The following is a 25,047-nucleotide window of genomic DNA, read 5'->3' on the forward strand; positions in this document are numbered from 1 at the left end:
AAAAAAAACAATCGATATTTTCCTCTCATTAATAGAAATTAATTTCTTTTAAAAAAATTATTACATTTTTTATGAATAGTGAATTAGTATGTTAAGTAGTAATTTAAATAACAAAAGAACTTGCAGAAGAAACATTGGTTTATTTAAATAAGGATTATCTCTTGAATATAATCTACTTCAGGTAAAAAAATAATTTTAATTTGCAATAGGTAAATAAATTAATAATTCATTAAAATGTATTCATTAAATACATTGCCAATAAATTATTTTTTTGTATTGCACAGATATTAGATATGTAAGAAAATACATATCTATTTTATGCTATCTTATATTCTTATTAGTACTGCCCATTAGTAAATAAATTAACTTGTAGTATGTTTTACATTAATTCAAATAACTTAATATCTTTTCCAAAGATTGAGAAGACATATCCGTAATTTAGCGTTTGGAAATAAGTAAGCTCTGTCGTGAGATGTGACTATGTTGATAAATACTTTATCTTATCAATAAAAATAAAAAAGGAAAGAAAAAAAATATTAAAATATTTAGGTAAGAGAAAATGAATCCAAAATCTCTGTAATATCAAAAACTAATTTTAGAACTAAATAGAAGTTGAAGGAAAAAATGGATGAACCACGAGCTGCAATTTTGCAAGATCTGCGTATTCAGTCTTTTGATACAATCCGTTTTGCTTCATATCGAACTGCTTGTAAATTACGATATGTCCAAAAGTCAACAAACTGTAATTAACCTATATTTTAATAATTGATTACATTTACTATATGAGAATCTACTTTTCTGATATTAGTACATTTACTTGATATCTGGAATGTGATTGAAGCTTTTCGCGAAAATGGTTTAAATACATTGGAACCAACTAATGAAGTTAGTGTCGCAAGATTAGAAACATTAATTTCATCTCTATACCACAATCTCAATAAACGTCTTCCAACGAACCAACAAATAGCTGTAGATACTCAAGCTGGATTATTACTTAATTGGCTACTGTCCGCATATACGAATGATAATTCTGGAATTCGAGTATTTTCCATTAAAGTAGCACTCGCTATCATGTGTGCCGGGAAATTAGTTGATAAATTAAGATGTAAGAAAGTATAAAGCAACAATAGTTTACAACATTTATGTTATAATTATTACTATTTTTAAATGCAGATATATTTTCACAAATTTCTGATGGCGCTGGTCAATTAATTCACTGGAAGGCAATAGATTTCCTTCGTGAAGTTTTGGCTCTTCCTGCTGCAGTCTATGAATCGCCAAATTTTAAATATGAAGATGGCATTGAAAATGACCTCTTTCCTTTTGAGAACAAAATTACAGTGAATCATTTTATAGAAGCAATGGTTGCGGAACCTGGGCATTCATGTTTTGTTTGGCTATCATTGCTACATCGCTTTGCAACAGTTGAAAATATAGTACATCCAATTATATGTTCATCATGTAATCGAGAAAATTTTACCGGCTTTCGTTATCGTTGTCAACACTCACGTTGTCACAGTTATCAATTATGTCAAGAGTGTTTTTGGACTGGAAAAGTTTCACAAAATCATCAGAATGATCACGAAGTGAAAGAATACTCTTGCTATAAGAGTCCTAGCAAGCAAATTGGCCATTCATTGAGAAAAAGCTTCCGCTGTGTACCAGAAAAACAAACTAACGGTGTGGTTTTACCGAAATTTCCAGAATCAGAGAAAACATTGAATTTAAGCCACATTGTACCTCCATCACCTTTACCTTCACACCATAATAACAGCCATAATGGATGTAGTGATGGAATTTTTGATAGATGCAGTACATTGGATTCTAGAACTACAGGAAAATCATTAGACAGTTCAATAATGAATACAATTGGTGAACAAAGTATGCAAAGGACTTTTAATTCAAATGATGATCCACATACGATGATGGCTCGTTATGCAGCTAGATTAGCAAAAGAAGGATCAAAAGATTCTTCAACATCATCTGGAATAAATGAATCAACAACTCAAAAATCACAGCGTGAGTTGATCGCACAATTAGAATCAAAGAATAAAGAAATCATGCGAGAAATACAAAAATTACGACAGCAGGAACAAGATACACCAATTCAGGATAATCCTCAGTTAGTGACCGAACTGCGAGCGTTACGCCAAAGAAAAGGGGAATTGGAAGGACATTTGGGGGCATTGCAAGATTCAAGAAGACAATTAATGCAACAATTAGAAGGACTAATGAAGCTGTTAAAAAACCATCAAACTCAGTCTCCAAGATCAACGCCTAATTCTAGTCCTCGCTCTGGAAAATCACCACCAATTCCCCAAGGTATTTTCGATTACAATAATTAGGGAGCATTTTTATAATTAAATCGTCTTTTTAGGTCAAGCACAATCTTCTAAAAACGGTGGTTTAAATTCCAATTCACAGCAACAAAATCTAAATCATCATTTAAAACAACAACAACAAAATGAAGGTAATAATCAATATTTACAGAGGTCGTAGTCGGATGATTTTTAGTCGGCTAAAGTCGACTAAAGCCGACTAAAGCATTACAGATTTTTTTCTTAGTCGACTATAGTCGACTAAAACAGGCTAAAGCCGACTAAAGCCGCGACTAAGATCGACTAAAATGAAAATTTTTCACGCTTGTGAATAGAATTTCATATAAAAAATTCTTTTTTTTTTTAATTTCCAACACGCTTAAGTTCGAATCTCATAATATTTTTTTAATATTTTTTCACTATATAACTACTTTATAATCTCAGAAAAGACTAATTTTTTATTCTAAGATGAAAAACTCCCATAAAAGCCGATTTTGCATAGATTTTCTAATTTTTGGATGAAAATCACTGAATTTTGCTTCAAATTTTCTTAATTAGTGAGAAAGCCGTACAAATCTTGGCTTTTCTGGTTAGTAGGGTTTCTGAAAAACGGCATTTTTAAAAAACGGCCGTTTCCGTTTTTTTCTGAAAAACGGCCGTTAACGGGTCCGTTTTTTTAATGGAAGGGAAACAATACGTTGCATTCAAATTGAAGTCCTTTTTGATTTGCCAAGATATGTACATGAAAAATTTACTTCTAAAAGTATACCGCAGGTCAAAAAAATTGACGAATATTCATGTTCTTAGTTTAAATTATTATGTAAAAATTTTTTTGAGTCGAAAACTTAATAAAATTTTTGGAAATTTTCCAAAAATTCAGAGAAAAAGTCATATTAAAAAACGGAAAAACGGCTAGCAAAAAACGGCCGTTTTCCGTTTTTATTTTTTCGAAAAAACGGCCCGTTTTCCGTTTTCGTTAACGGCATCAGAAACCAGTGGTTAGTGTTTCACCCCAAATAAGATAATTCAGGCAAAACTTCAATTTCTCGAAAGTTTTTCAAAATTGGCTTTTTCGGGATTTTTATCACGTTTTAATACGAAAATCTATGCAAAATCGGCTTTTTTGGGAGTTTTTCATCTAAGAATAAAAAAATAGACTTTTCTGAGATTATAAAGTAGTTAAATGTTGAAAAAATATTCAAAAATATTATGAGATTCGAACTTAAGCTTGTTGAAAATTAAAAAAAGGAATTTTTTATATGAAATTCTATATACTTCACAAGCTTGAAAAATTTTCATTTTAGTCGATCTTAGTCGCGGCTTTAGTCGGCTTTAGCCGGTTTTAGTCGACTAAGAAAATTCTCAGAAATTTTTTAGTCGGCTTTAGTCGACTAAAACAAACCTTAGTCGACTAAAGTCGACTAACACCGACTTCGACCTCTGATTATTTATATATGCAGTCATACGTAAATTTAACTGCCAGTTTTTTAAAAATCACTAACATCATAATTGGGGTTACCGACAAAATCCCACAGTACATTTGCCCACTGTTCTTTAACCCACTGACATTTTCCCACTGGTACATTAGTCCACTGGTGCATAAGTCCACTGGAACTTATGCCCACTAGTATATATCAAAACCATACCCATTGGTTCATATGATAACTAGTTTGCCTTCTTGTAGCTTACTTGGTGAAAGGCAATACCTAGGCAAAGGCACTCTCTAGCCAAAGACAATAGTTTTCGCATTTGCCTATGCCAAGGAAAACCTAGTGCCTTTACCTAGATATTTCCTTTCACTAGACAAGCCTACAAGAAAGCAAATTTGTATGCCTGTGACAAATATTTCACAGGTAACGCCTGTGATAGATTTTGGCCTTTGGTAGCAAATCGATAGGTGACAACTCTGCATTAATCTATAATTTCTTAATCGGTAGCTTCTTTCTTCATAATATTAAATCTACACGCAAAAACAGTCTGGATTTTATTTAGTTTCAAGATGACAAATCTCTATGATATGCTTTCCTTATAAATAAAATGCCGTTTGAAGAAAACAGACAGAACAGCGGCTCCGAATTACCATATAAAAAGGAACTGCTGAACAAGGTCCTTCACTGCTTAACAAAAGGAGTTCACTGGTTCTCATCTGTCAATTACCTTTAGTAGTCTAAGACAAAAATTTTCCTTTATAAAACAATGATATCAAGTTTTTTTTTATTTTATTTGTCTATATAGTTTTAAACTTTAATGCCAATGAACGTTTTCTTTTTTTCTAGATGTTGAGGAAAATCAGTTTAAAATCCAAAAGGGAAATGGAAATTGGCAAGAACAATTCGCTCAATGGAACCTGAACAATTGAAATGTGTAACCTTATTTTATAACTCCATGATCCTTTAACTTTTTATATAACTCCATGATATATAGATGTTCTCACACAGAGTATATTCGACCATACGGAATTTTGTATGCTAATGTAAACAATAACATTTCTGTAAAAGAATGTAAATTCGTATTCAAATTTTTTAAACAAATTTCAACAGAAACATTGTTTTTATCGGTTTAATTACTTAGATTACTATATATTAAACATTTTAAAGCTTCTGTAACAGTAAATGAAAATGTGGCAAATCAAAATTGAGCAAATTTTATTGATTTTCTATAGTTTTGACAGTTAAAAACGGCAAAATTTTTGTATGAGATCATCTATATATCTTGCGTAACTGCTAAAACTATTATCTTATCCGGCAGATTTCAATCTACATTTTATATTTTTCAATTTTAATAACTAGACAAAAAGTGTAGAAGTACTCGTTTTTATCTGATAATTACCAGATTTGTATCACTTCATACATCATGAACAAGCTAAGCTTTCTTTCGAAAAACAGGAAAAACCGTTTTCAACAAACCTAGGGGTGTCGATTATTTGGGTTTTCAGGATTTGTACAAATCTGAAATCTATAGTAAAAGCAAAAATCATCATCAATAATGGCTTTTTCGAGGGTTTTTGGCCTAGGCATCCAGATGTAGTTCAAATTTTACCCACTTATTGCTATTTACTATTATAAATCTTGTTTAAAATCCTTAAATATTTATCTTTATTTTCTTAAACTAGCAAAAAATATGAAAAATAGCAATTTTTTGCCGACACTATCAAGAAAAAGGTCAAAAATCCTGGAAAATGGTGATTTTCTACCTTAAGAGTTCTTAATTTAGTGTAAAAATTCATGGAAAATTGTGATTTTTGTTTTTATTTTTAACATGGAGTATCATATTATAATTTTTAAAAAAAAAATTTCATATACTAGAAAATGCAACTTTTTGCCTTCATTTTTAGCGCATTTTTGAAATTTTTTTCAAAAAGGTAGCTTAATAAGACACTTCGTTCGTTCGTTCGTCTGTTCGTTCGTTCGGGCTAGGTGCTTATCTCAGCAATTAGACATCGTAGAGTGCTCAAGTTTGTTTTATTAGCTCCGTGTTATTGTTTTATTGCGGGCAAATGCATTTAAAAGTTTCAAATCATAGCATAAATACTATAATTAACAATTTTTCATTTCGATAAACAACAACAACAAAAACAACAATACGTTTGTTCATTGTTTTACAGTGTTTTTCAATGTTCTTCGATGTTTTTACAGTGTTTACAGAACAAAGTTTAAATTTGTCATAACCGTTATTTGTTTAAATTATGAGAATCCGTTAAATGACGACATTCTTAAAAATCTAGTATGATTACTTGAAATTTACTGGATCTTGTTTTGTGGGTCTGGAAGTGACTTGGATCCTACTGGATCTTGTTTTTTGGGTCTTTAAGTGACCTGGATCTTGCTTTGTGGATCGGGAAGTGACCTGAATCCTACTGGATCTCGTTTTGTAGGTCTGGAAGTAACCCGGATCCTACTGGATCTTATTAATCAATTACTGATCGCTGGGACAAAAATGCTCTTAAGTCCCTCGATTATTAACACGAGGACTTTTGTAATTTTTTTTTAAATCAGTGAAGATAAAAATATATAAAAAAATCCATTTTATAACGATTTGTACAAGGATTTGGGTAAAAAAAACCCAAGTACTTCGGGTACCCCAAATCCTTACAAAATACCCCAGATCCCATGTACTTGGGATTTGTAATCGACACCCCTAAACAAACCCTACGGTGAACCGAACTATACCGGAAATTTTACATACATGTGATAACATTTTATTTTGCTAAATTTAACAGAATCCTTTACAGGGTTCGACAATTGCATGCAAGTATGCGCATACAGATTTCAAGTCTTGCATACAAGTGCATTTACATGAAATTGTATGCAAGATTTAAATTATAAAAATCGAATATGCATAAATCAATTTTGACGTTTTTTCTGGTTTTACTTTTTTCAAATATTTGAATTGGCCTATACTTAAAAAAAACAATACCTAATAATAATTAAAATCAAGATTGCATTTTTTGCTGCGTCAATCAGTATTTGATTAACTAAAAAGTGTAAAATCACTTGCAAATTTTGTAGTAGCATGTTTCTACATAAAATTTAACAGGACATTGGTCATTATCTATGCGGTAAGAGGAAATTTTTAGTTAATCATTTTATTGTCCTACAAAATAAGATACAGTAGGGTCCAAGTCACTTGGTCAGCCTAAAATATAAGACACAATAAAACCGAACATATGCATAATACAAGATCCAGTAGGGTTCTTCATCAGAAATCACATCTTCTAAATTTTTGCGAAAAAAATGCGTTAGAAATTATAATGAAAATTATCATTTTGAAACAGATTTCGATTGATATTGATCTTTATTTTAAATAACATTCCTGAAACGTGTAACTAACCATTAATTACTTACATATTTAAATTAAAAATACAAAATATTAAAAATAAATAAATATTATTGAAAAAAAAAAATATTTCGAATTTAGGCTATATGAATACTCTTAAAGCTTCTTTTCGTGGTCTTATTTATTATCCACAAGGTCATTTTTAATTTCCGGATTTAAGTTAAACCAGGATTTTGGAAATGTAAGTGAAAATTTTACTTGGAAATGTAAGTGAAAATATTATCTTCCTGAAATATAAAAATCCTATTTGAAAATATATGTGGGATTAATATCTTCCTGGTAGAATAATAATCACAAGCGAATATTTAAATTTTTTTTTTTCTAACCAATATATATATTGTGATTTTTTTTATTAAAAATCGTGATTTTTTTCATCATACGTTCATCACACGTAAAATTTAATCACGTAAGCTTAATCACTACGTAAAATTTAATCACGCAAGGCAAAAACACATGATTTAAAATTTTTCTTAAAAGTTTTGTGTCAATCACAATGAAAATTTTGAAATTTTTTTAGCTCTATTATTGTATTAAACTAAAATATTATAAGCCTTTACTTGTTATTTCACTATTTTAAGTAAATTAGAATAGTTTTCTGGTGCTTAAATTAGTTAGATTAACCAATGTCAACTTCATATTTGTGTAGTTTTTTAATGGATTTATTTTTGTTTCTCCGTGAAAAAAAAATACCAAACTTCATAGTTCTTGTTCACAAATCTAACTTATTTAAGCACCAGAAAACTACTTTAATTTACTTAAAATAGAGAAATACCAAGTAAAGGCTTATAATATTTTAGTTTAATACAATAATAGAGCTTAAAAAATTTCAAAATTTTCATTGACACAAAACTTTTAAGAAAAATTTTAAATCATGTGTTTTTGCCTTGCGTGATTAAATTTTACGTAGTGATTAAGCTTACGTGATTAAATTTTACGTGTGATGAACGTATGATGAAAAAAATCGTGATTTTTTGTCGTTTGATTTTTTCATCAAAGATTTTTTTTCATACATTTTAGTCTCTGGTATTTTTCTAAATAATTTTTAAAAATTGATTAATTTTCAATCCCGATCCCGACTTTTGGAATTTTCGGGATCCTAGGATTTTTCCGATAGCGATAGTTGAAATTCGCTTCAAACTTTCCGACGTAGTCCTCAATCAGAAGTATTTTAGCTTCTGCATGTTGATTTAAACACTCATTGCGTTAAATCGTTAAGCCACCAATAAGCGAATGTAAATCATCAAACACACTTATTGATTGAGTCGTAACGAATACCAATTTCATACGTTGTTAAGCCGTCAGCAAAAACAATGTTGCTGATCACAATTTTCACGTAATTAATCTTTTCATCAAGCAACATGCGCGCTGTGATATCATACATTGTTATTGTAATATTGAAATAAAAATTAAAGCTTTTTCCGGTTCATCATCGTAAAAACTCGTAGTCACTGATTGGATTGATGCACTTATAGAAAAAATAATTTTAATGGTTTTATTTCGTCACTGTTTCCTATTCTGTATGGCATCCAGCCCTTGCTGTACTAAGTTGTTTGGTTTTTGTATTATCTTTGTAAACGACATCGTGAATGTAGTTGTACACCGCAGAATCAAGCTGTTCACGGACGAAACACTGTAATATATTGAATGCGATCCGGATAAAGCAAATGAAAGGGTATCTCACCTGAATGTCGACCTGAAGAAGACTTTTGAATGGCGATGCTATGCCAAACTTTCCACGTTAAGCGCTGTGAACAATATATTGATTACGAGAGTAAGAAACTATTTGTGCAATCACTCATGTGGTCGCATTTTAATTACTATTCATCAATATAATTATTGCTAAATGACGCACGAATTGATGAGTTTCAGAAACTTTGTTGTGACAAACAAACGCATCGACAAGACATGCTTGATGCCTTCGACTGGCTCTTAGTCAAACAATTCTTCAATCTTAATGCTTTATAATTTTTCCATAGACTTGTAGTATTTGAATCGTCTGTTCGCTTATTTTTTAAACTGTGAAAGAAAGCAAGCATGCGCGGGTACCCGATAAAAAGAGGTGACGGGTATATTCTTCCAAACAACTCGAAAGCGTTGTCACACCTGTTCTATGAGGGTTTGATTGCAGCTATTTAATAAATTTATGAATTATTGAAAGGAAGAAATCACAAAGACGTCCGTTAAATTGATGGCCATAGATTATGTCAATACTAGATTAAAATTAATCTAGTTTATTTAAATGTATGCAGTGTAGTGATGATAATGATTTGTTTTATCATCAATTTGATCCATTTTCAACATAACATTAATAATAATAACAATATTTTAGGAACTACAATCCTTTTTATTATGTTTCTATTACTTTTTATCGATAATTATTTCGACCTTTATTAATTGTCATCTTCAGGATAAATTCAAATGTAAAAATTGAACAAATATTACTGCGATTTTTTAATAATTTGGGTAGTTTAACAGAAAAATTTTTCTTGTAGTTCCTAAAATATTGTTATTAATGATTTGTTTATTTTACCAAAATGGTATTAGAGTTCTTAAAAATATCAATTCATAAATTTTAACAAAATAATGCCATAATAAAAAAGTGAACTGAAAAGGACAAATGTGTAACACCCGTAACCCTCGTCAACTGCATCCGTAGCACATTACTAATTCGACCATCTGTCGTAGCCATGACTGGAGTTCTCACACTCAAGTCTTACTACTATTCAGTGATCAGGTACCCGAGAGCCACCATGATCCTTTAAATCATAGACTTGTTTGACACACTAAACTGCACGTAGTGTCTCAAACAAGTATTTGATCACTTCATAGTTAGAGATAGCATTGATTCGTCAATGCCCGGTTGAATTAGTAATGGTCTAGGGACGCAATTGACAGTCACGAGTACTACAAATTTATCCTTTTCAGTTGCCTTTTTTTTTAATTTGTTATGATGTATGAATTAATCTTTTTATGAACTTAAACACCATTTTGGTAAAATCTATCATTTTATTTTTTTTTTTTTTTCAATTTTTGACTTCTTCAAAAATCGAGACATTTTGGCCTGGTATTAATAAAGTCAGTTCAATTGATGACTCATAAATTTTTGTCAATCTATATTATAAACACCCAATTCCTTTGCTGATACAAGAACGGAAGCCATGTGAAGCCATGTGAAGCCGAAAATAGAGGGGTATCAGGGGGAATAGGGGGTGTAATGTGAAGTTATGTGAAGTCGTGTGAAGCCATGTGAAGTCGAAAATTGAAGGGTATCAGGAGTAATGTGGGTGTAATGTGATGTCACATGAAGCTATGTGAAGCTGAAAATTCTGAAGATGGGGCGCCACGGGCGCTCCCGATACTCTAGTATTAGAATAATTAAAGCAGAGTTGCGATGACAGGTACCTGTCACAGGTAGAGGTGACAGGTTCTGTCAAAAGATGACCTGTGACAGGTCGTTACCTGTTGACAGGCAGAAAAATCTGGCCTGTCACAGGTTTGACCTGTCGCAGGTCACGCCTGTCACAGGTGATGGCCTGTCGACAGGCGAAATTTTTCTGTCTGTCACAGGCGCGACCTGTCACAGGTGTCACCTGTCACAGGTAATGACCTGTCGACAGGTCAAATCTGTCTGCCTGTCACAGGTCTGACCTGTCACAGGTGTCGCCTGTCACAGGTCTTCACCTGTCGACAGGTCAAACCTGTCTGTCTGTCACAGGCGCGACCTGTCACAGGCCACACCTGTCACAGGTCTTCACCTGTCGACAGGCAGATTTTTTCTACCTGTCACAGGTTTGACCTGTTTCTGTTATATGTACCTGTCATCTTCTAAAAAAAAATTTTTTACTTGTGAAGTATAAAATTTCATTCAAAATTTATCCAATTTTTTTTTGTTTTCAGAGAAAACCGAAACAGGTCAAACCTGTGACAGATAGATGAAAGTCTACCTGTCGACAGGTGAAGACCTGTGACAGGTCGCGTCTGTGACAGGCAGAAAGATTTGACCTGTCGACAGGTCATCACCTGTGACAGGCGATACCTGTGACAGGTCAGGCCTGTGACAGGCAGACAGATTTGACCTGTCGACAGGTGAAGACCTGTGACAGGCGACACCTGTGACAGGTCAGGCCTGTGACAGGCAGACAGATTTGACCTGTCGACAGGTCATCACCTGTGACAGGTGACACCTGTGACAGGTCGCGCCTGTGACAGGCAGAAAAATTTCGCCTGTCGACAGGCCATCACCTGTGACAGGCGTGACCTGCGACAGGTCAGACCTGTGACAGGCCAAATTTTTCTGCCTGTCAACAGGTAACGACCTGTGATAGATGGACTGTTTCTGTTGACCTGTCACAGATTGCAACTCTGAATTAAAGTGTTTCAAAATCAAATAAAAAAAAAAAAAAAAACATTCGAAAAACTATTGATTTGTAGAATTGCTTTTATATAAATTATTATTTAATTAACAAAAAATTAACGTTTAATTTTTGTTTAAATTTCAAATAAAAATGACTAAAAAATTTTGATGCAAAACACAATACTTTACAAAGTTTTGAAAATCTCATGTTATGATAGTTTTATTTTTACTATTTTATATATATATGTGGTCATATTAAAAAGTTCGCCTCAAAATCACAAATTGGATGCAAAAATATTTTGGCATTTAACTAAAAATTTAATGATAAAAGAAACATGATAAAAACAAGCAAAATAACAGTTTTATTTCTCACATGAAATTGCTATTGGAATAAATCTCGTAAAATTTTGAATCATTTTCTTTTAATTTAAAAATATCTACGTATGAAACGTGTATTTTAAGACCATTTTGAGCAAATATTTTGAATCCAGTTAATTTATCATAAATAGATTTACAATTTGATGATGATAATGTAGTGGATCGACCAGTTTTGAATGGATATTTCAATAAATGCTCTCCATTCATAGCGACTTGAAAAAATGATGAATCCATAAAAATGGCTAATTGAAAAGAACTCTTTAAAACAAAAGGAAAACGAAGACATCTAAGTTCTGTTTGCCATCTAAATAAAAAATTGTCTTTATTAAAACACGTTTGTCACAAAAAATTTATTCGATTTACTCACTCTAATTTATCGTTCATACTGTTTACAACTATGACTTTTTCGTCTAACCTTGGATTCAAGTGCAGCAATTGTTTTTTTGAACCCATTTCGTTAAATCGTATGAAAAATGATCCAGTTGTGGCTCCGCTCAAGGTCATACGCAAAACTACGATTGTATTTTCAGAAAACTTACATGGCAAATCTGAACTAAAAGAAACTGTCGACAGATCTTCCTGGTTTTGTGGCCATGGTTGTGGATAGATTTTTCTGTGGTCAATTTGAGTTACATAATCAACATCTCCTGTTATTCTAATAAGTTTAATATAACTTAAATCACATTTATAGTTAATGTTGCATAAATGCTCATCATTTAAAGCAATTCGAAATTTATCATCGAGTGTTAGAATATAAAATTTTATTTTATTATTTTTGTAAATTTGTTTCATTTTAAAGCATTCCTCTATTTTCTTATATCCATTCACAAATGATGCAAATTTGATATGACAATTTTTCTCATCAATATTTATTGAAAGAGGAATGTTGTTGATTTCATCAATGTCATTACTGAAATCAATTTTACTCCATAAAGAGTTCTCTTTTAACTTAAACGATACAATTAATATATGACCGATTTCAACATTAGTGTATAAACTTGACAAACATACAGCCATTATTTCTACCCAAAAAGTATTAGAATGAAAGGATAAATAACAATAAATAATTTATTGACAAATATATATTTTTTTAATTCACATGAGTCACTTAAGATTTAGGGACCGTTCACTTATTACGTACCCTCGTTCATCTAGGACAAATTTGATTTAACCAATAAAAAATCCGAGAATATCATTGTTAATTTTTGAAAAAAGTTCGTTTTTCTTATTCTGTATCGTAATGAGTGAACGGTCCCTCAGGAATATCAAACAATAAAAACTAGTTTTCCTATATAACTAATTTGCTTTTGTCGTATAAACTCTCTTCTTCACTTTTTAAGATCACTCATATATATTACCAATGCTTTTTAATATATTTAGATAACAAAATTTATTTACTATCATTAATACTAAAGAGCCAAAAATGCAGCTTTAGTTTCATGAGGAAAACCAATTTTCTTTTGGTTTCGCATTAGATGAAATCGTCTCATTGCCTCTTGAATCTCCTGAACCTTTACAGGTTTTATTCCGTCAAATGCTCTACCTTGAGTAACTTCTGGACAGAATCGAAGCATATTATTTGATAAATTAGACTGCACAATATTTTGATCCATTGCTGATAAAGTTTTGGAATTGAGACGAGTAAGAATTGAGTAATCGATAAGTGTTGCAACAGTTTCATGAGTTAAAAATTGAATAATTTCGAGACAATTCGAATCGTCTTGTATTTCTTTAGGAACTTGCAAAATTTCCATCAGTTTATTCAGAAAACTTATTTTGTTCTTTATGTTACTGGACCTAAAAAGTTTATTTATTTAGTGGAGTATTTTATAAGCTTGTTGTTTTACTGATCTTACCAACATCGAGCTTTTTGAAATTCTTCGTATTTTTCAACACTCAATATTTGTGAAATTCTGTCTGCACGATATAATCTTCTCATATTTTCAGTATCATTTATTTCCTCATCGTCACTTTTATTTTCCTCTGCTATTTGATTCAGGAAGTTCATGTCATAATTGCTCCCTGCATGTTTTTGCTCATTTTTGCGCTGTATTTTTTGAATATTTCTCATATATTTTCGGAATCGGGCTAATTTGGGTTTATTTTTAACCATTAACAGCTCAAAATCTAGTTGATTTGGGACAAAACTTCCAGTTCTTTTATGAGCATTATTCATAGCATTCTCTAGTATTTCTTGTAATTGTTGAATCAATATTTTTTCTACCAGAATTATAGACTCCCTAATTTGCAAACTACTGTCTGAAATATCTCCAAATGATCGCATTAATATTGCAATTTCATCATAAATTTTTGATTTGTACTCATTATTACTATTATTATTATTATTATTATTAGTGTTTATTTTATTTTCACGGCGCGAAAACATTTGAGAATTCATTAATGTCTGGTATATCTTTCCTACTAAATATATATTTTCTTTCCTTTTTTAGATTCTGATAATGTCCCCTTAGTTTTAAAAACATTATCTATTGATTCCTATTTTTTTGTTATTTAAATTAAGAATCTTTTCGCAATGAAACAACTTTGAATTCTTTATTTAGACTAGGCAAATTTTTAAAATAAATTACTATTTATCTAATATTTAAGTACCACATTAGTTCTATTGGTAAAAAAGATAGTTAAATATAAATCTAAGTGTGAAAATTAAAAAACTTGTATTTAATTTTTATTAAAGGTAAAAATTGATTTTTTGAATTTCTGTTTTCGATTTTTAAAAATTTACAAACCGTTAAATATAATGAAATGAAAAATTTTTAACTATCGATTTTTAGCGCATTTTTGAAACTTGTTTTCAAAAAGGTAGCTTAATAAGACACTTTGTTCGGCTGTTCGGGCGAAGAAAAACTTTTTAACTAGACATCGTAGAGAGCTCGGAATGGTTTTAAAAGATAAGTTCCATTGTTTTATTGGCCGCAAAGTATTTTAAAAATCTTAAAACAATCTCTAAATACGATAATTAATATATTTTATATTTCAGTACAAAATGTAAACAAACTTTAGCAAAAAAGCTTTGAAAATTTCAAATCCGTTAAAAAATTTGAATTTCAGAAATAGCATTTCAAAATATTCTTAATATTTGAAAATTAATTCTTAATCTTACTGGATCTTGAATTTTAGGCCTAGAAGTGACCTGGATCTTGTTTTTTAGGTCTGGAAGTGAACTGGATCTTACTGGATCTTGTTTTTAAGGTCTGGAAGTGACCTGGATCTTGTTTTTTAGGTCTAAATGTGACTTTTTAATCAATTACTGATCGCTGGGACAAAAATGCGCTTAAGTCCCTCGATCAATAACACGAGGACTTTTGTAATTTTTTTTTAATTTAGATACTTAATAATTAAATACATAGTTTTAGATAGGGTATACCGACAGTATACTGGTATTTAAAAATCTTTGGAAAAAGTCGATTCGAGTCGATTTCGTAAATCGTCGCTTTGATAAATCGTTGATATCTCTATTTATGTCTAATTTTCCTTGACATTTGATTGTCGAAGAAATTCGAACTATTCGAACTCAACTTATTTTAAAATAATTACTTTTACTTTATGAAGAAAAGTATAAGTAACGGTCAAAAAATTTTGAATTTTATCGACAAAAATATTTTTTTTTTGAAAAAAATTAAGTCGTTTTTGAGAAAGGCACACTCTGGACTAAACAAAATATTAAATCGTTTTATGCGAGTTATACTTAAGCGTGATAACCAAGCACACCGTCAGGAAATGCTCGATGTTTTCAATTGGTTATCGGTGAAGCAGCTACTAAACTTAATGTATTATTATTCTTCCACAGACTGGTAGTTTTTGAATCTCCAGATTACTTGTTCTTCAAGCTACAGAAAGCAGCATGTGCTCATCGATATCCGACAAGACGTGGCGACCAGTACATTCTACCTAACTATACGAAGCCTTTCTCACAAAATAGTTTGTTCTATAAGGGACTGCAGCTCTTTAATGAATTTTCAACCTATCGTAAGGAACAAGGCAGACACGCGTCCGTAAAAAATATGGCAACTGATTTCGTGAAAACACGATTCCCTTTAAACTAAACGCATTCAACAAGACACATGTGAGCGGTTGAAACACTCGTCACTCGTGTCCCATACCATGAATCTCCGCGTTGTGTGATATGAGCTGCTCGTTCTTAGTCCAGAGTGGTTTGTGTATGACAAGTAGAATGATCATGATGATGATTATCTGCTTTTCATCAATAGCCTGTCCACATTCACGGCGCCACGCTTGCATCAGATCCAAGGATGTACTCGTGCAGCGTGGTGTGACAAACAAGCCAACAAAGTAGGATAAACGGTGGCCCCCGGGTACCTAGTCCATAAACACAAAGGCTTGCGTGTGAGAGCACGGTTGCATGGAACACGACGTTTATGCCTCTGCTTCGTTAGTAGCAGCACCATTGTCGAACAGCCGAGTTAGTAATGGTGTTGGGATGTGATTGTTGAGTGTCAAACCACAAAACTGTCTTCTTTGAATGATTATATGAATTGTTTTAATTGGACTTTTATACTGAATTAATTGTGATATATGAATTTATTGTTAATCAAATACCTTTATGGTAAATAAAACCCATCTATCCATCTATCTATCTATCCAAACATTTTGTGTATATTTCATCTCAACTAATGCTTATTGTATCCTTAATAATAATATTACGCAAAAAAAAAAACGAATTTCTAGACCCCCTCGTTACAAAATGTCCATGTAAAATTCGTATACCCCTCCCCTAAGCTTTGTTCGATAAACTTACCTAAGTAATGTTTATTTTTTTTTGATAGAAAAACATCAAGCAAATATTTTAGTAATACGAATTAGAATTGATTCATCTACGGAATTGACCGAAACTAAAAAAAAATTGGTGTGAATATGATTAACGTTTTTCCTAATTTTAAATTTTTTATTAACAACAAAGTTTATTGTTGAATTAGGTTCTTAGTTTATGTATGCAATATAAGAAAAAATAAAAAATAGTAAAACTTGTGAATAGATTCAAGATTTAAATAAATGGCAAATGACAGAGAAGTTTTAAAAGAAGTGTGGGATGGTAAAATTCCATCAAAATTTATTGTGGATAGTGAAGATATTGAAGTAGATGCATTTTTTGTTTTGTTACCGAGAGTTAGCTACTTAAGTCTAACAATTGAAAAGATAAAAAAGCATTTTCAAAGATATATTGAAAAAGAAGATGAAATTTGGTTCAGTTTTAACTCTATTCCTCTTAAATTCCATATTCCAATTGGTTAGTATACATTAGAAGATCTTGTCTTTCTTAATATTATATTTTTGAATTGTTCTAGGTGTTTTATACGATTTAATTGGAAGCGAACATGTTTTACCCTGGCAAATAAATGTTCACTTTAATAAATTTCCAGAAGAATGCCTATTTAAGTTTCCTAATAAGTAAGTTTATTTAATTTTTAAATTCAATATATATATATATATATTTTAGTATGAACTATACAATTATGTTTTGATGTTCCTAACAGAGATGTAATTGAAAGCTTTTTCATGAACTGTTTAAAAGAAGCTGATTTCTTGAAACACAAAGGCCAAATTGTATCCCAAATGCAAAAAAAGGAACATAAACAGCTTTTTCTGGGATTACAAAATGACAAGTTTGATCAATTTTGGGCAGTCAATAGGCGATTAATGGAATCAATGGAGCAGGAAAATTATTTTAAATTCATTCCATTGAGATGCTATACCGATGTAATTATACTATTTATGTAATTAATATTTATACATTTATACGTTTCACGTGTAGGATGGCTATTCATATATGCAAAAACTAATTTGTCCATTGACGGAAAAAGGACAAAAAAAGGTACTCAAAGACCTGCTTAAAGAATTATCTACACCTGTGTTAAAAGCAGGTAAGTTTTGCAGTTCTATTTTTAGATCTTTCTTTCATTAGCATTTACTATCTCCAATATTCATTATGCACTGAAAAAGAATATTAGATCTATTGCGGAATTGAGCTAAAAAAATTTGAATTTAGGAATGTGCCTATCCAATTTATTATTAGAGAAATAAATTCCTTTATGGGCAAATCTGCAGATAAAAAGGACTGAAAAATTTCTATCAGTATAACATGTTCGCTTTTATCTCAATCGATTTATATAAAGCATATTTACTTAATGATGAAATTGAGTGGTTTCTTTATAAAAATAAAAATCGGTGATTCCACCGATGAATTTTTCCACAAAAAATGATATTTCTCTTAATTTACTCACTTTTTCACTACTTTTAATTTCCTATATCATGTATTTACCTATTTACTATCGTTATATGTCATCTAGTACCTTTAATACACTTTAATGAAATATTTCCATTTTTATGCCCGTTACTTATACTTTTTTTTTGGAATTTGTTGTTTTTGACATCTTTCAAAACCCAAATTTAGACTATTTAAACACTTTTAAAGCTTCTTTGGTAGTTTAATCGATGGTTCCTTATCTAATACATCTTATGTTGTGCTTATTAGGGCTCAAAACCAAGCTATTAAGCTAAAATTATTAAAAGTTCTCATTGTCGAAAAAAAGTATAAGTAACGAAATTCCCAATCCGCATGAAAACAATTTTTTAAAATCAAAATTATAACTTAATTAACAGCAATTGCTTTGCTGTTTATGATATTAAGTGAGTAAATAAAGATGTTTATCTGGTATTCTTGAAGTGTCAACTGAATTAAATGTCAGTTTGGAATCATTGAAATGTAATTGTTTCACAAAATTATAGTTGGTTTGAAAATTTTTACGTAAAAAATTACAAAAGTACTCGTTCTTATCGAGTTACTTCAGCGCATTTTTGTCTCAGCGATCAGTAATTGATTTTTAAGTTAGTTCCCAGTCTATAAAAAAAGATCCAGTAGAATCCATATAACTCCCAGCCCGACAAAAACAAGATCCAGTAGGATCCAGGTCACTTCCAGATACACAAAACAAGATCCAGGTCACTGTCAGATCCACAAAACAAGATCCAGTAGGATCCAGGTCACTTCCAGACCCACAAAACAAGATCCAGTAGGATCCAGGTCACTTCCAGACCAACAAAACAAGATCCAGTTAATTCCAAGTCACCATACTTGGAATTTAAGAATTTCATCATTTAACGGATTTTCATAATTTAAACCACACAACTCTAAAAAAAAATTCAAACTTTGTTCAGTAAACACTGATAAAACATCGAAAAACATTGAAGAACACTGTAAAACAATGAAAAAACGTGTTGTTGTTATGAAAATGAAAAATTGTTAATTATAGTATTTATGCTTTGATTTGAAACTTTTAAATGCCCGGGGCGCCAATAACTTTATGGAACTGATCTTTTAAAACCATTCCGAGCTCTCTACGATGTCTGGTTTTCGAGATCTCGCGTTCCAGCCGACCGACCGACCGACCGACCGAACAAAGTGTCTTATTAAGCTACCTTTTTGAAAAAAATTTCAAAAATGCGCTAAAAAAGAAGCAAGGCCTACACCTGGATTTCTTTTTGGTACACTGTTATATACTTACTGCAAAGTTATATACTTCCACCTGGTTCGAAGGTGCTTTTAGGCAAGCGCATAGCTAAAGTGCTATGATATCAGCAATTCGTACAATTTCGCGTCAAATTTTCATACATTAGTCAAGTTTTCGTAAACATTTTAATATTTCCGTGTAACCATCATTGCTACACTAGATCTATGGATGGAAGCATGTGCTTTGATGGAAGCCTAGTCGTGGTAATCGTATCCTTGGACCCAATTATAAGCGCCATTACTAAGTGTAATTATACAAAGTTATTTTTCCACCGGCATTTATTGTGCTTTTCAATGGCGCCAATGTAAAAGCGCTGCGACTAAGCTCTCGAATAGGGAAATAATTTTTCAATTCGTGTAATTTTAAAAGGATCTTTGTTTCTTCCAGTATTCTTTTAATCATTTACGTAGACATAAAGATGTTATAAATTCATGTTTTTCTTTGTTTTTTTATTTCTCTTTGTTTTCTATTTTAAATTGTTATAATCGAATTCGATTTCATTATATTGTCATTTAAATACCTTTTGGTAATAAATATTACTTACTTACTTACACTGCATTGTAATTGTAGCACTTTGAAAGTTTTAAACTATCAAACCATGCTGAGCTAATGCTTCAAACTAGAGCAAAACAATGTCTGGTTTTCGAGATCTCACGTTCACACAGCCGCCAAATTAAAATTTTGTTACTTTAAAATAAACCATAAAGTTTTCAATTTATTGAAGTACATGAATCCTAAGTGACTTGGATTTTTGTAAGTTATTCAATAATCAATTACTGATAGCTTTAACAAAGATTAAGAACGAAAACTTTTTTACTTTTTTCAAAATCGCATTTTGGGATCGAAAAGTGAGGTTATGGATTTTTAGAATCTAAAAGAAAGTGTCCAAAATCCTAAAAATTAAGAGCTAAAATTATTAAACAGAATCATGAAACAAAAGACATACAATAAAATATAAAATAAGGTTTTTTCTAAGAAATTGGCTGTTTCATGAACAAAAGAAAGAAAGAATCGAGAAAAGTAAAAAAAAACATCTTATATATAAATTGCTAACTATATTGCTGTATGTATAGTGGACAGTAACAAAGTTTTTAAAGAATTCCAGAAGATTTATTTGAAGATAAATGTATCTTATTTCAGACACACAAATACATATAAGATTTTTTTTACATTTGAAAGATGAAGCCTACCACATTTAAAATAGACGAAATTTGTGACAAGAAGATCAGACAAAAGTCTTGACTTTATATTTATACATTTAGAAATTGTCTAAATAGATATTTAATCAAAATTATGATACAAAAGATATTTATTGGTAAAAATATAAAATTATATTTCAGCGCATTTTGGTATTCGCGATCAGAAATTGATAAACAAACAAATGCTTTTTGCCTAAAAACCAAAAAGAGTAAGGTCCAAATCACTCTCCCGACCCGACCCTAAAAACAAGATCCTGTGAATCTTACTGGACCATTATACAACAAAATTATGAACTTCACCATTTAACGAACGGACATTAGGTTATTGAGCGATTCCATGAGTGAAAAAAAAAATTGCCTTAAAAGTTTTTTATTAATATTTCTTTAATTAACTACATTTACCCCAATGTTATGAACTTATATTATGTATTATTGTAATATTTAACCACAAGAATAACAAATTCACTACAAAGAGGCACATAACAAAAGATTTTTCTGAAAAACTAAACTTAATCGGTTAACTTTTCGAAAAATTCTAAATTTTCAATTGTCAATATTTCCTTAAATATACATTTTCGTGCAATAAATTTACACAAAATACATTTGAAAACGCCTAGGCTTTGTATTTATATATTATTTGTGCCTGTAACTACTATAATTAAGGAGAAAATTGAAGAAAACACAACTTAATCGGTTAACTTTCGACCGATTATTGCAAAACACAAAACACATTTTTAGCCATAATAAAGCTATGTTAAGATCTTTAAACACTAAAAACACATTTAAAATGGAAAAATAATCCTATATGTGTTTTAAAAGTTAACTAAAATTTCATAACTTCAGAGAAAAATGAATACAAAGTTTTGTACTAAATTTTTTTCAGTTCCGTTTACTCATGGAATCGCTCTATTATGAAACTACCTTTTTGTCTAATCGCGAGTCGGGAATAATGTCGAAAATTTAACATTTACTATTTCATATGACCATATGAATATTTATATCTACATCTATATATATAGATGTAGATCCTACTTGATCTTATATTTTTAATGTGGAAGTGACCTGGATCTTACTGGATCTTGTTTTTTAGGTCTGGAAGTAACCTGGATTCTACTGCATTTTGACTGCATTTCTTATTAATAAATTACTGATCGCTAGGACAAAAATGCGCTTTAGTCCCTCGATCAGTAATATGAGAACTTTTGTAATTTTTTTACTTCTTTCTTCGATTTCTATTATATTGAATAGTTGGCGCTAAGACTCATGGAGTAGAAGTTCCTTTAGATGCCGAGGTTTGTGGATTTTATTTAAAATTGAAATTATTATTTTTTGAAATAATTTTGATGTTCTTTCAGCTTCAGTGGCTTAGTGAGACTCTCAGTTATCCCGACAATTTTCTTCATTTATGTTTGATATATGAATGAGTTATCAAACAAATCCGACTAAAACCTTAAATAATATTTTATAAACGCTTTTTAACGTATTTCTGTAAACTTATTAAAAAAAGCAAGCTTAATAAATTACTTTGTTCGTTCGGTCGATCGACTGTCGATAAAAACTTTTTAACAAGATATCGTATGGTTTGTTTTAATACCCTAATTCTAACCTGTAATATTTCCAGGAATCTTTAAACTATTTGGAGTATCCCAAATATTTGTGTATTCTTCGAGACTCGGACGAAATACGCAATTTTTCACATGTTCTCTTTAAAATCATATAAGGTTTGAGTGAATGAAATAAGTGACCATCTCAATCATATAAAAGTAGGGTTCGACAGTTGGCATGCAATTATTAAGCAATATTTAGTTCAAAACTTTTTTTAAAAGAAAATGATCAAAATTATATTATTAATTAATTCCTGATCACTGAGTCAAATACTTTTTTGTAAATGATATAAAGAAAAATTATAAAACTTATATTATTTTTTTATATATATCCTATAAATGGAAATCAAGAAGAAAAAACGTACCAACCCAGACATATTGGCGACTTCAAATATCATGTAAAATGTGAATTGAAAATGTTTTTGCAAAAATTGTACGTGTATATGAATGAGTTTATAAATAAATGTGAATTTATGTTAATATAAAAATGTTTTGAAAAATATCAGTCTAATATTTTATTACAAGGCATTTGTGCGGATGAGTCAAGCTTCAAAAATTTCTAAATTTTTTGACAAAACAATACATTTTCGTTATAAGTTCCTTATAAGAACTTTCATTATAAGATCTTCGCTTAAGTTTAAGTTTGGTTCGACTTTTGCATGCAAGTTTGCGCACACTGTTTGCAAGTATTGTATGTATGTAGAGGTTCGAAAATTACTGGTACCGGATTTATTTTTGGTCAATTTTTTTTTGGTAATTATTAAAAAAAGCTATTTATTCTCATCCATATCAGCATTAAAACTTTTGACTATTTGACTTCCTGTAGTTTAAAATTTTTAAAAGAAAATATTTGAAAAATGACCAAAATTTGGTCAGTTTTTGTTTCAGCTGCTTGCGCCAAATAACTTTTTCATAACCCAAGTACTTAAAAAATAAACTTTCTCATTTCTTTATCATTCCTGATATTAACCTTTTCAAATATATATAGCACTTCTTCAGAATTCATCACACAAAGAGATTGATTTTCAAATGTAATTTTTGCTAATTTTTGTCAAAAGTTGTAAAATACTTTTATTGTAGTCACTGTGAAAAAATATGACCAAAAATTACATTTGACTTTGAAATTGATATATGTTGGAAATGAAGTCTGAAAATTCTAGCGAAAATATCCGCAGAATATGACAGTTTCAAGCACTTTTCAAATTTAGACAAAACTGCGAAGAGTAAAAAGCATTTAAAGTTTCAAAAATGAAAAATTACCATAAATAACTTTTTTTACCGTGTGACTGAAGTACCACGGCATGAAGTGTCCGATTGGTCTGAAACTTTGTCAGAATTAAGTCCATATTGTGTCCATTTGCGTCCAACAAAAAAATATTTTCGTCCTACTTCCAGTTCCAGGATATAGCATGTTAAAGTTTTGGTGATTTATGCCGTCGTACTTCAGGATTTAAAACGGCATCCCCTCCTAAAATCAATCATTTTCATTTGTTATTGAGATTTTTGAGATTCAAAATTTGGGGAAAAAATACAAATTAGTTTCAAATTATCGAAATTTCAATATGAAAAATTAATTAATGACTTTAAATGATATAAGTGATTTAAAAAAGGATCAAAATTAAGATTTTTTACCAAATTCGTTATTTTTGATGAAAATAGACATGTTTAGACATAAAACATGTATGGGCAAAGTTGAGAAACTTTTCATATATTCAGGTACGGGACTAAAACTGGAACTGCCTTAAGTCCTAAACGCTGATCTGGACGTAAAAGTTTATTTAATATTTGAAATGCTGAGAAAAAGTAGATCTGATTTGATATATAACATGATCATATAAAAGTCTTTGGACGAAAAAAATATTTTGACCTGCAAGCAGCCTGGTCGGGAACTTTGAGTAGCCATAACTTCTGACTGAGACATCGGTTCCTCAAAATGTTTGCAGGACATAAATGGACGCAATTAGTAGATCAACTTTGATGTATAATATGTTGAATAAAATAGATTTTAGGAGGGGATGCCGTTTTAAATCCTGAAGTACGACGGCATAAATCACCAAAACTTCAACATGCTATATCCAGGAACTGGAAGTAGGACGAAAATATTTTTTTGTTGGACGCAAATGGACACAATATGGACTTAATTCTGACAAAGTTTCAGACCAATCGGACACTTCATGCCGTGATACTTCAGTAACACTTTTTACCCTGTACAGAGAAAGAAACTGCAAAGTTAATATTTGAATTCCCAAATTTAAAATTTCCGGTATAAGCTTCAATACCGGTATTACGGTTTCTAAATCATACCGGTATTTTGATACCTGTATTGAAAACCCTAATCAAATTCATGTTCCAATTTAACGCATTTTTTTGGATAAAAGTTTAAATAGTTATTTTACTTAAATATGACAATGTAAGGATTTGTGTTTTAATACTAATTAATAATGATTTTTTCACAAATAACACCGACACCGACAATCATGTATTAGAAAACTGTTTGTATTATTAAGCAAATGAATTTAAATATTTACCAGTAAAATTTATGACATATGAGATATCTTGAATAAATACGAAACTTACGAAACGTAATAAAACTTTCAGTCTAAAATAGCCTAAAATATTATTTCTTTTAAAAACCTTTGAAATTTAAGTTGTTCAACGAAATTTTAGTTTAGTTTTTCAATATCATAGAAAATTGTAACTTATTTTTGATAAATTATCCTCCAAATGTATTTTTTTGTAGATTAAGTGAAATTTTTCATACAAAGTTCTAAAGCCGTTTTTTTCTTCTTTCAGAACCCCGGTTTTTCTTAT

At 30.5% G+C, this 25,047-nt stretch overlaps 4 protein-coding genes across 5 annotated transcripts; 2 read left to right on the plus strand and 2 right to left on the minus strand.

Moving 5' to 3' along the window:
* The first annotated feature begins 16 nt into the window (after positions 1-16).
* Positions 17-7,194, plus strand: Dyb (Dystrobrevin). Of its 2 annotated transcripts, none has more exons than XM_070637115.1 (7): positions 17-181; positions 417-549; positions 600-742; positions 809-1,105; positions 1,174-2,322; positions 2,378-2,470; positions 4,595-7,194. In XM_070637115.1, the coding sequence occupies exons 3-7, from the start codon at positions 625-627 to the stop codon at positions 4,675-4,677; spliced, it is 1,740 nt and encodes a 579-aa protein (XP_070493216.1). In that variant the 5' UTR covers positions 17-181; positions 417-549; positions 600-624; the 3' UTR covers positions 4,678-7,194. The 2 variants fall into 2 exon arrangements, with proteins under 2 accessions (XP_070493216.1, XP_070493217.1); XM_070637116.1 differs by having other exon boundaries at positions 610-742.
* Positions 7,195-11,815: 4,621 nt separating this feature from the next.
* Positions 11,816-12,903, minus strand: LOC139088346 (32 kDa beta-galactoside-binding lectin-like). The gene is made up of 2 exons (XM_070637536.1): positions 12,254-12,903; positions 11,816-12,190 (listed from the first exon to the last, which is right to left on the minus strand). The coding sequence occupies exons 1-2, from the start codon at positions 12,901-12,903 to the stop codon at positions 11,878-11,880; spliced, it is 963 nt and encodes a 320-aa protein (XP_070493637.1). The 3' UTR covers positions 11,816-11,877.
* A 25-nt stretch (positions 12,904-12,928) lies between these two features.
* Spt3 (Transcription initiation protein Spt3) lies at positions 12,929-16,841 on the minus strand. The gene is made up of 2 exons (XM_070637537.1): positions 13,743-16,841; positions 12,929-13,683 (listed from the first exon to the last, which is right to left on the minus strand). Exons 1-2 carry the CDS (start codon positions 14,282-14,284, stop codon positions 13,296-13,298), a joined length of 930 nt encoding a protein of 309 aa, XP_070493638.1. The 5' UTR covers positions 14,285-16,841; the 3' UTR covers positions 12,929-13,295.
* Atg5 (autophagy protein 5) lies at positions 16,831-22,203 on the plus strand. The gene is made up of 6 exons (XM_070637538.1): positions 16,831-17,152; positions 17,211-17,313; positions 17,400-17,622; positions 17,678-17,786; positions 21,881-21,924; positions 21,988-22,203. Exons 1-6 carry the CDS (start codon positions 16,918-16,920, stop codon positions 22,054-22,056), a joined length of 783 nt encoding a protein of 260 aa, XP_070493639.1. The 5' UTR covers positions 16,831-16,917; the 3' UTR covers positions 22,057-22,203.
* The last annotated feature ends 2,844 nt before the right edge of the window (positions 22,204-25,047 follow it).

This window comes from Chironomus tepperi, unplaced genomic scaffold (assembly GCF_022539635.2).
Source record: "Chironomus tepperi strain 1889 unplaced genomic scaffold, CSIRO-AGI_Ctep_v1 contig_161, whole genome shotgun sequence".
In the NCBI taxonomy this organism is placed as follows: Eukaryota; Metazoa; Arthropoda; class Insecta; order Diptera; family Chironomidae; genus Chironomus; species Chironomus tepperi.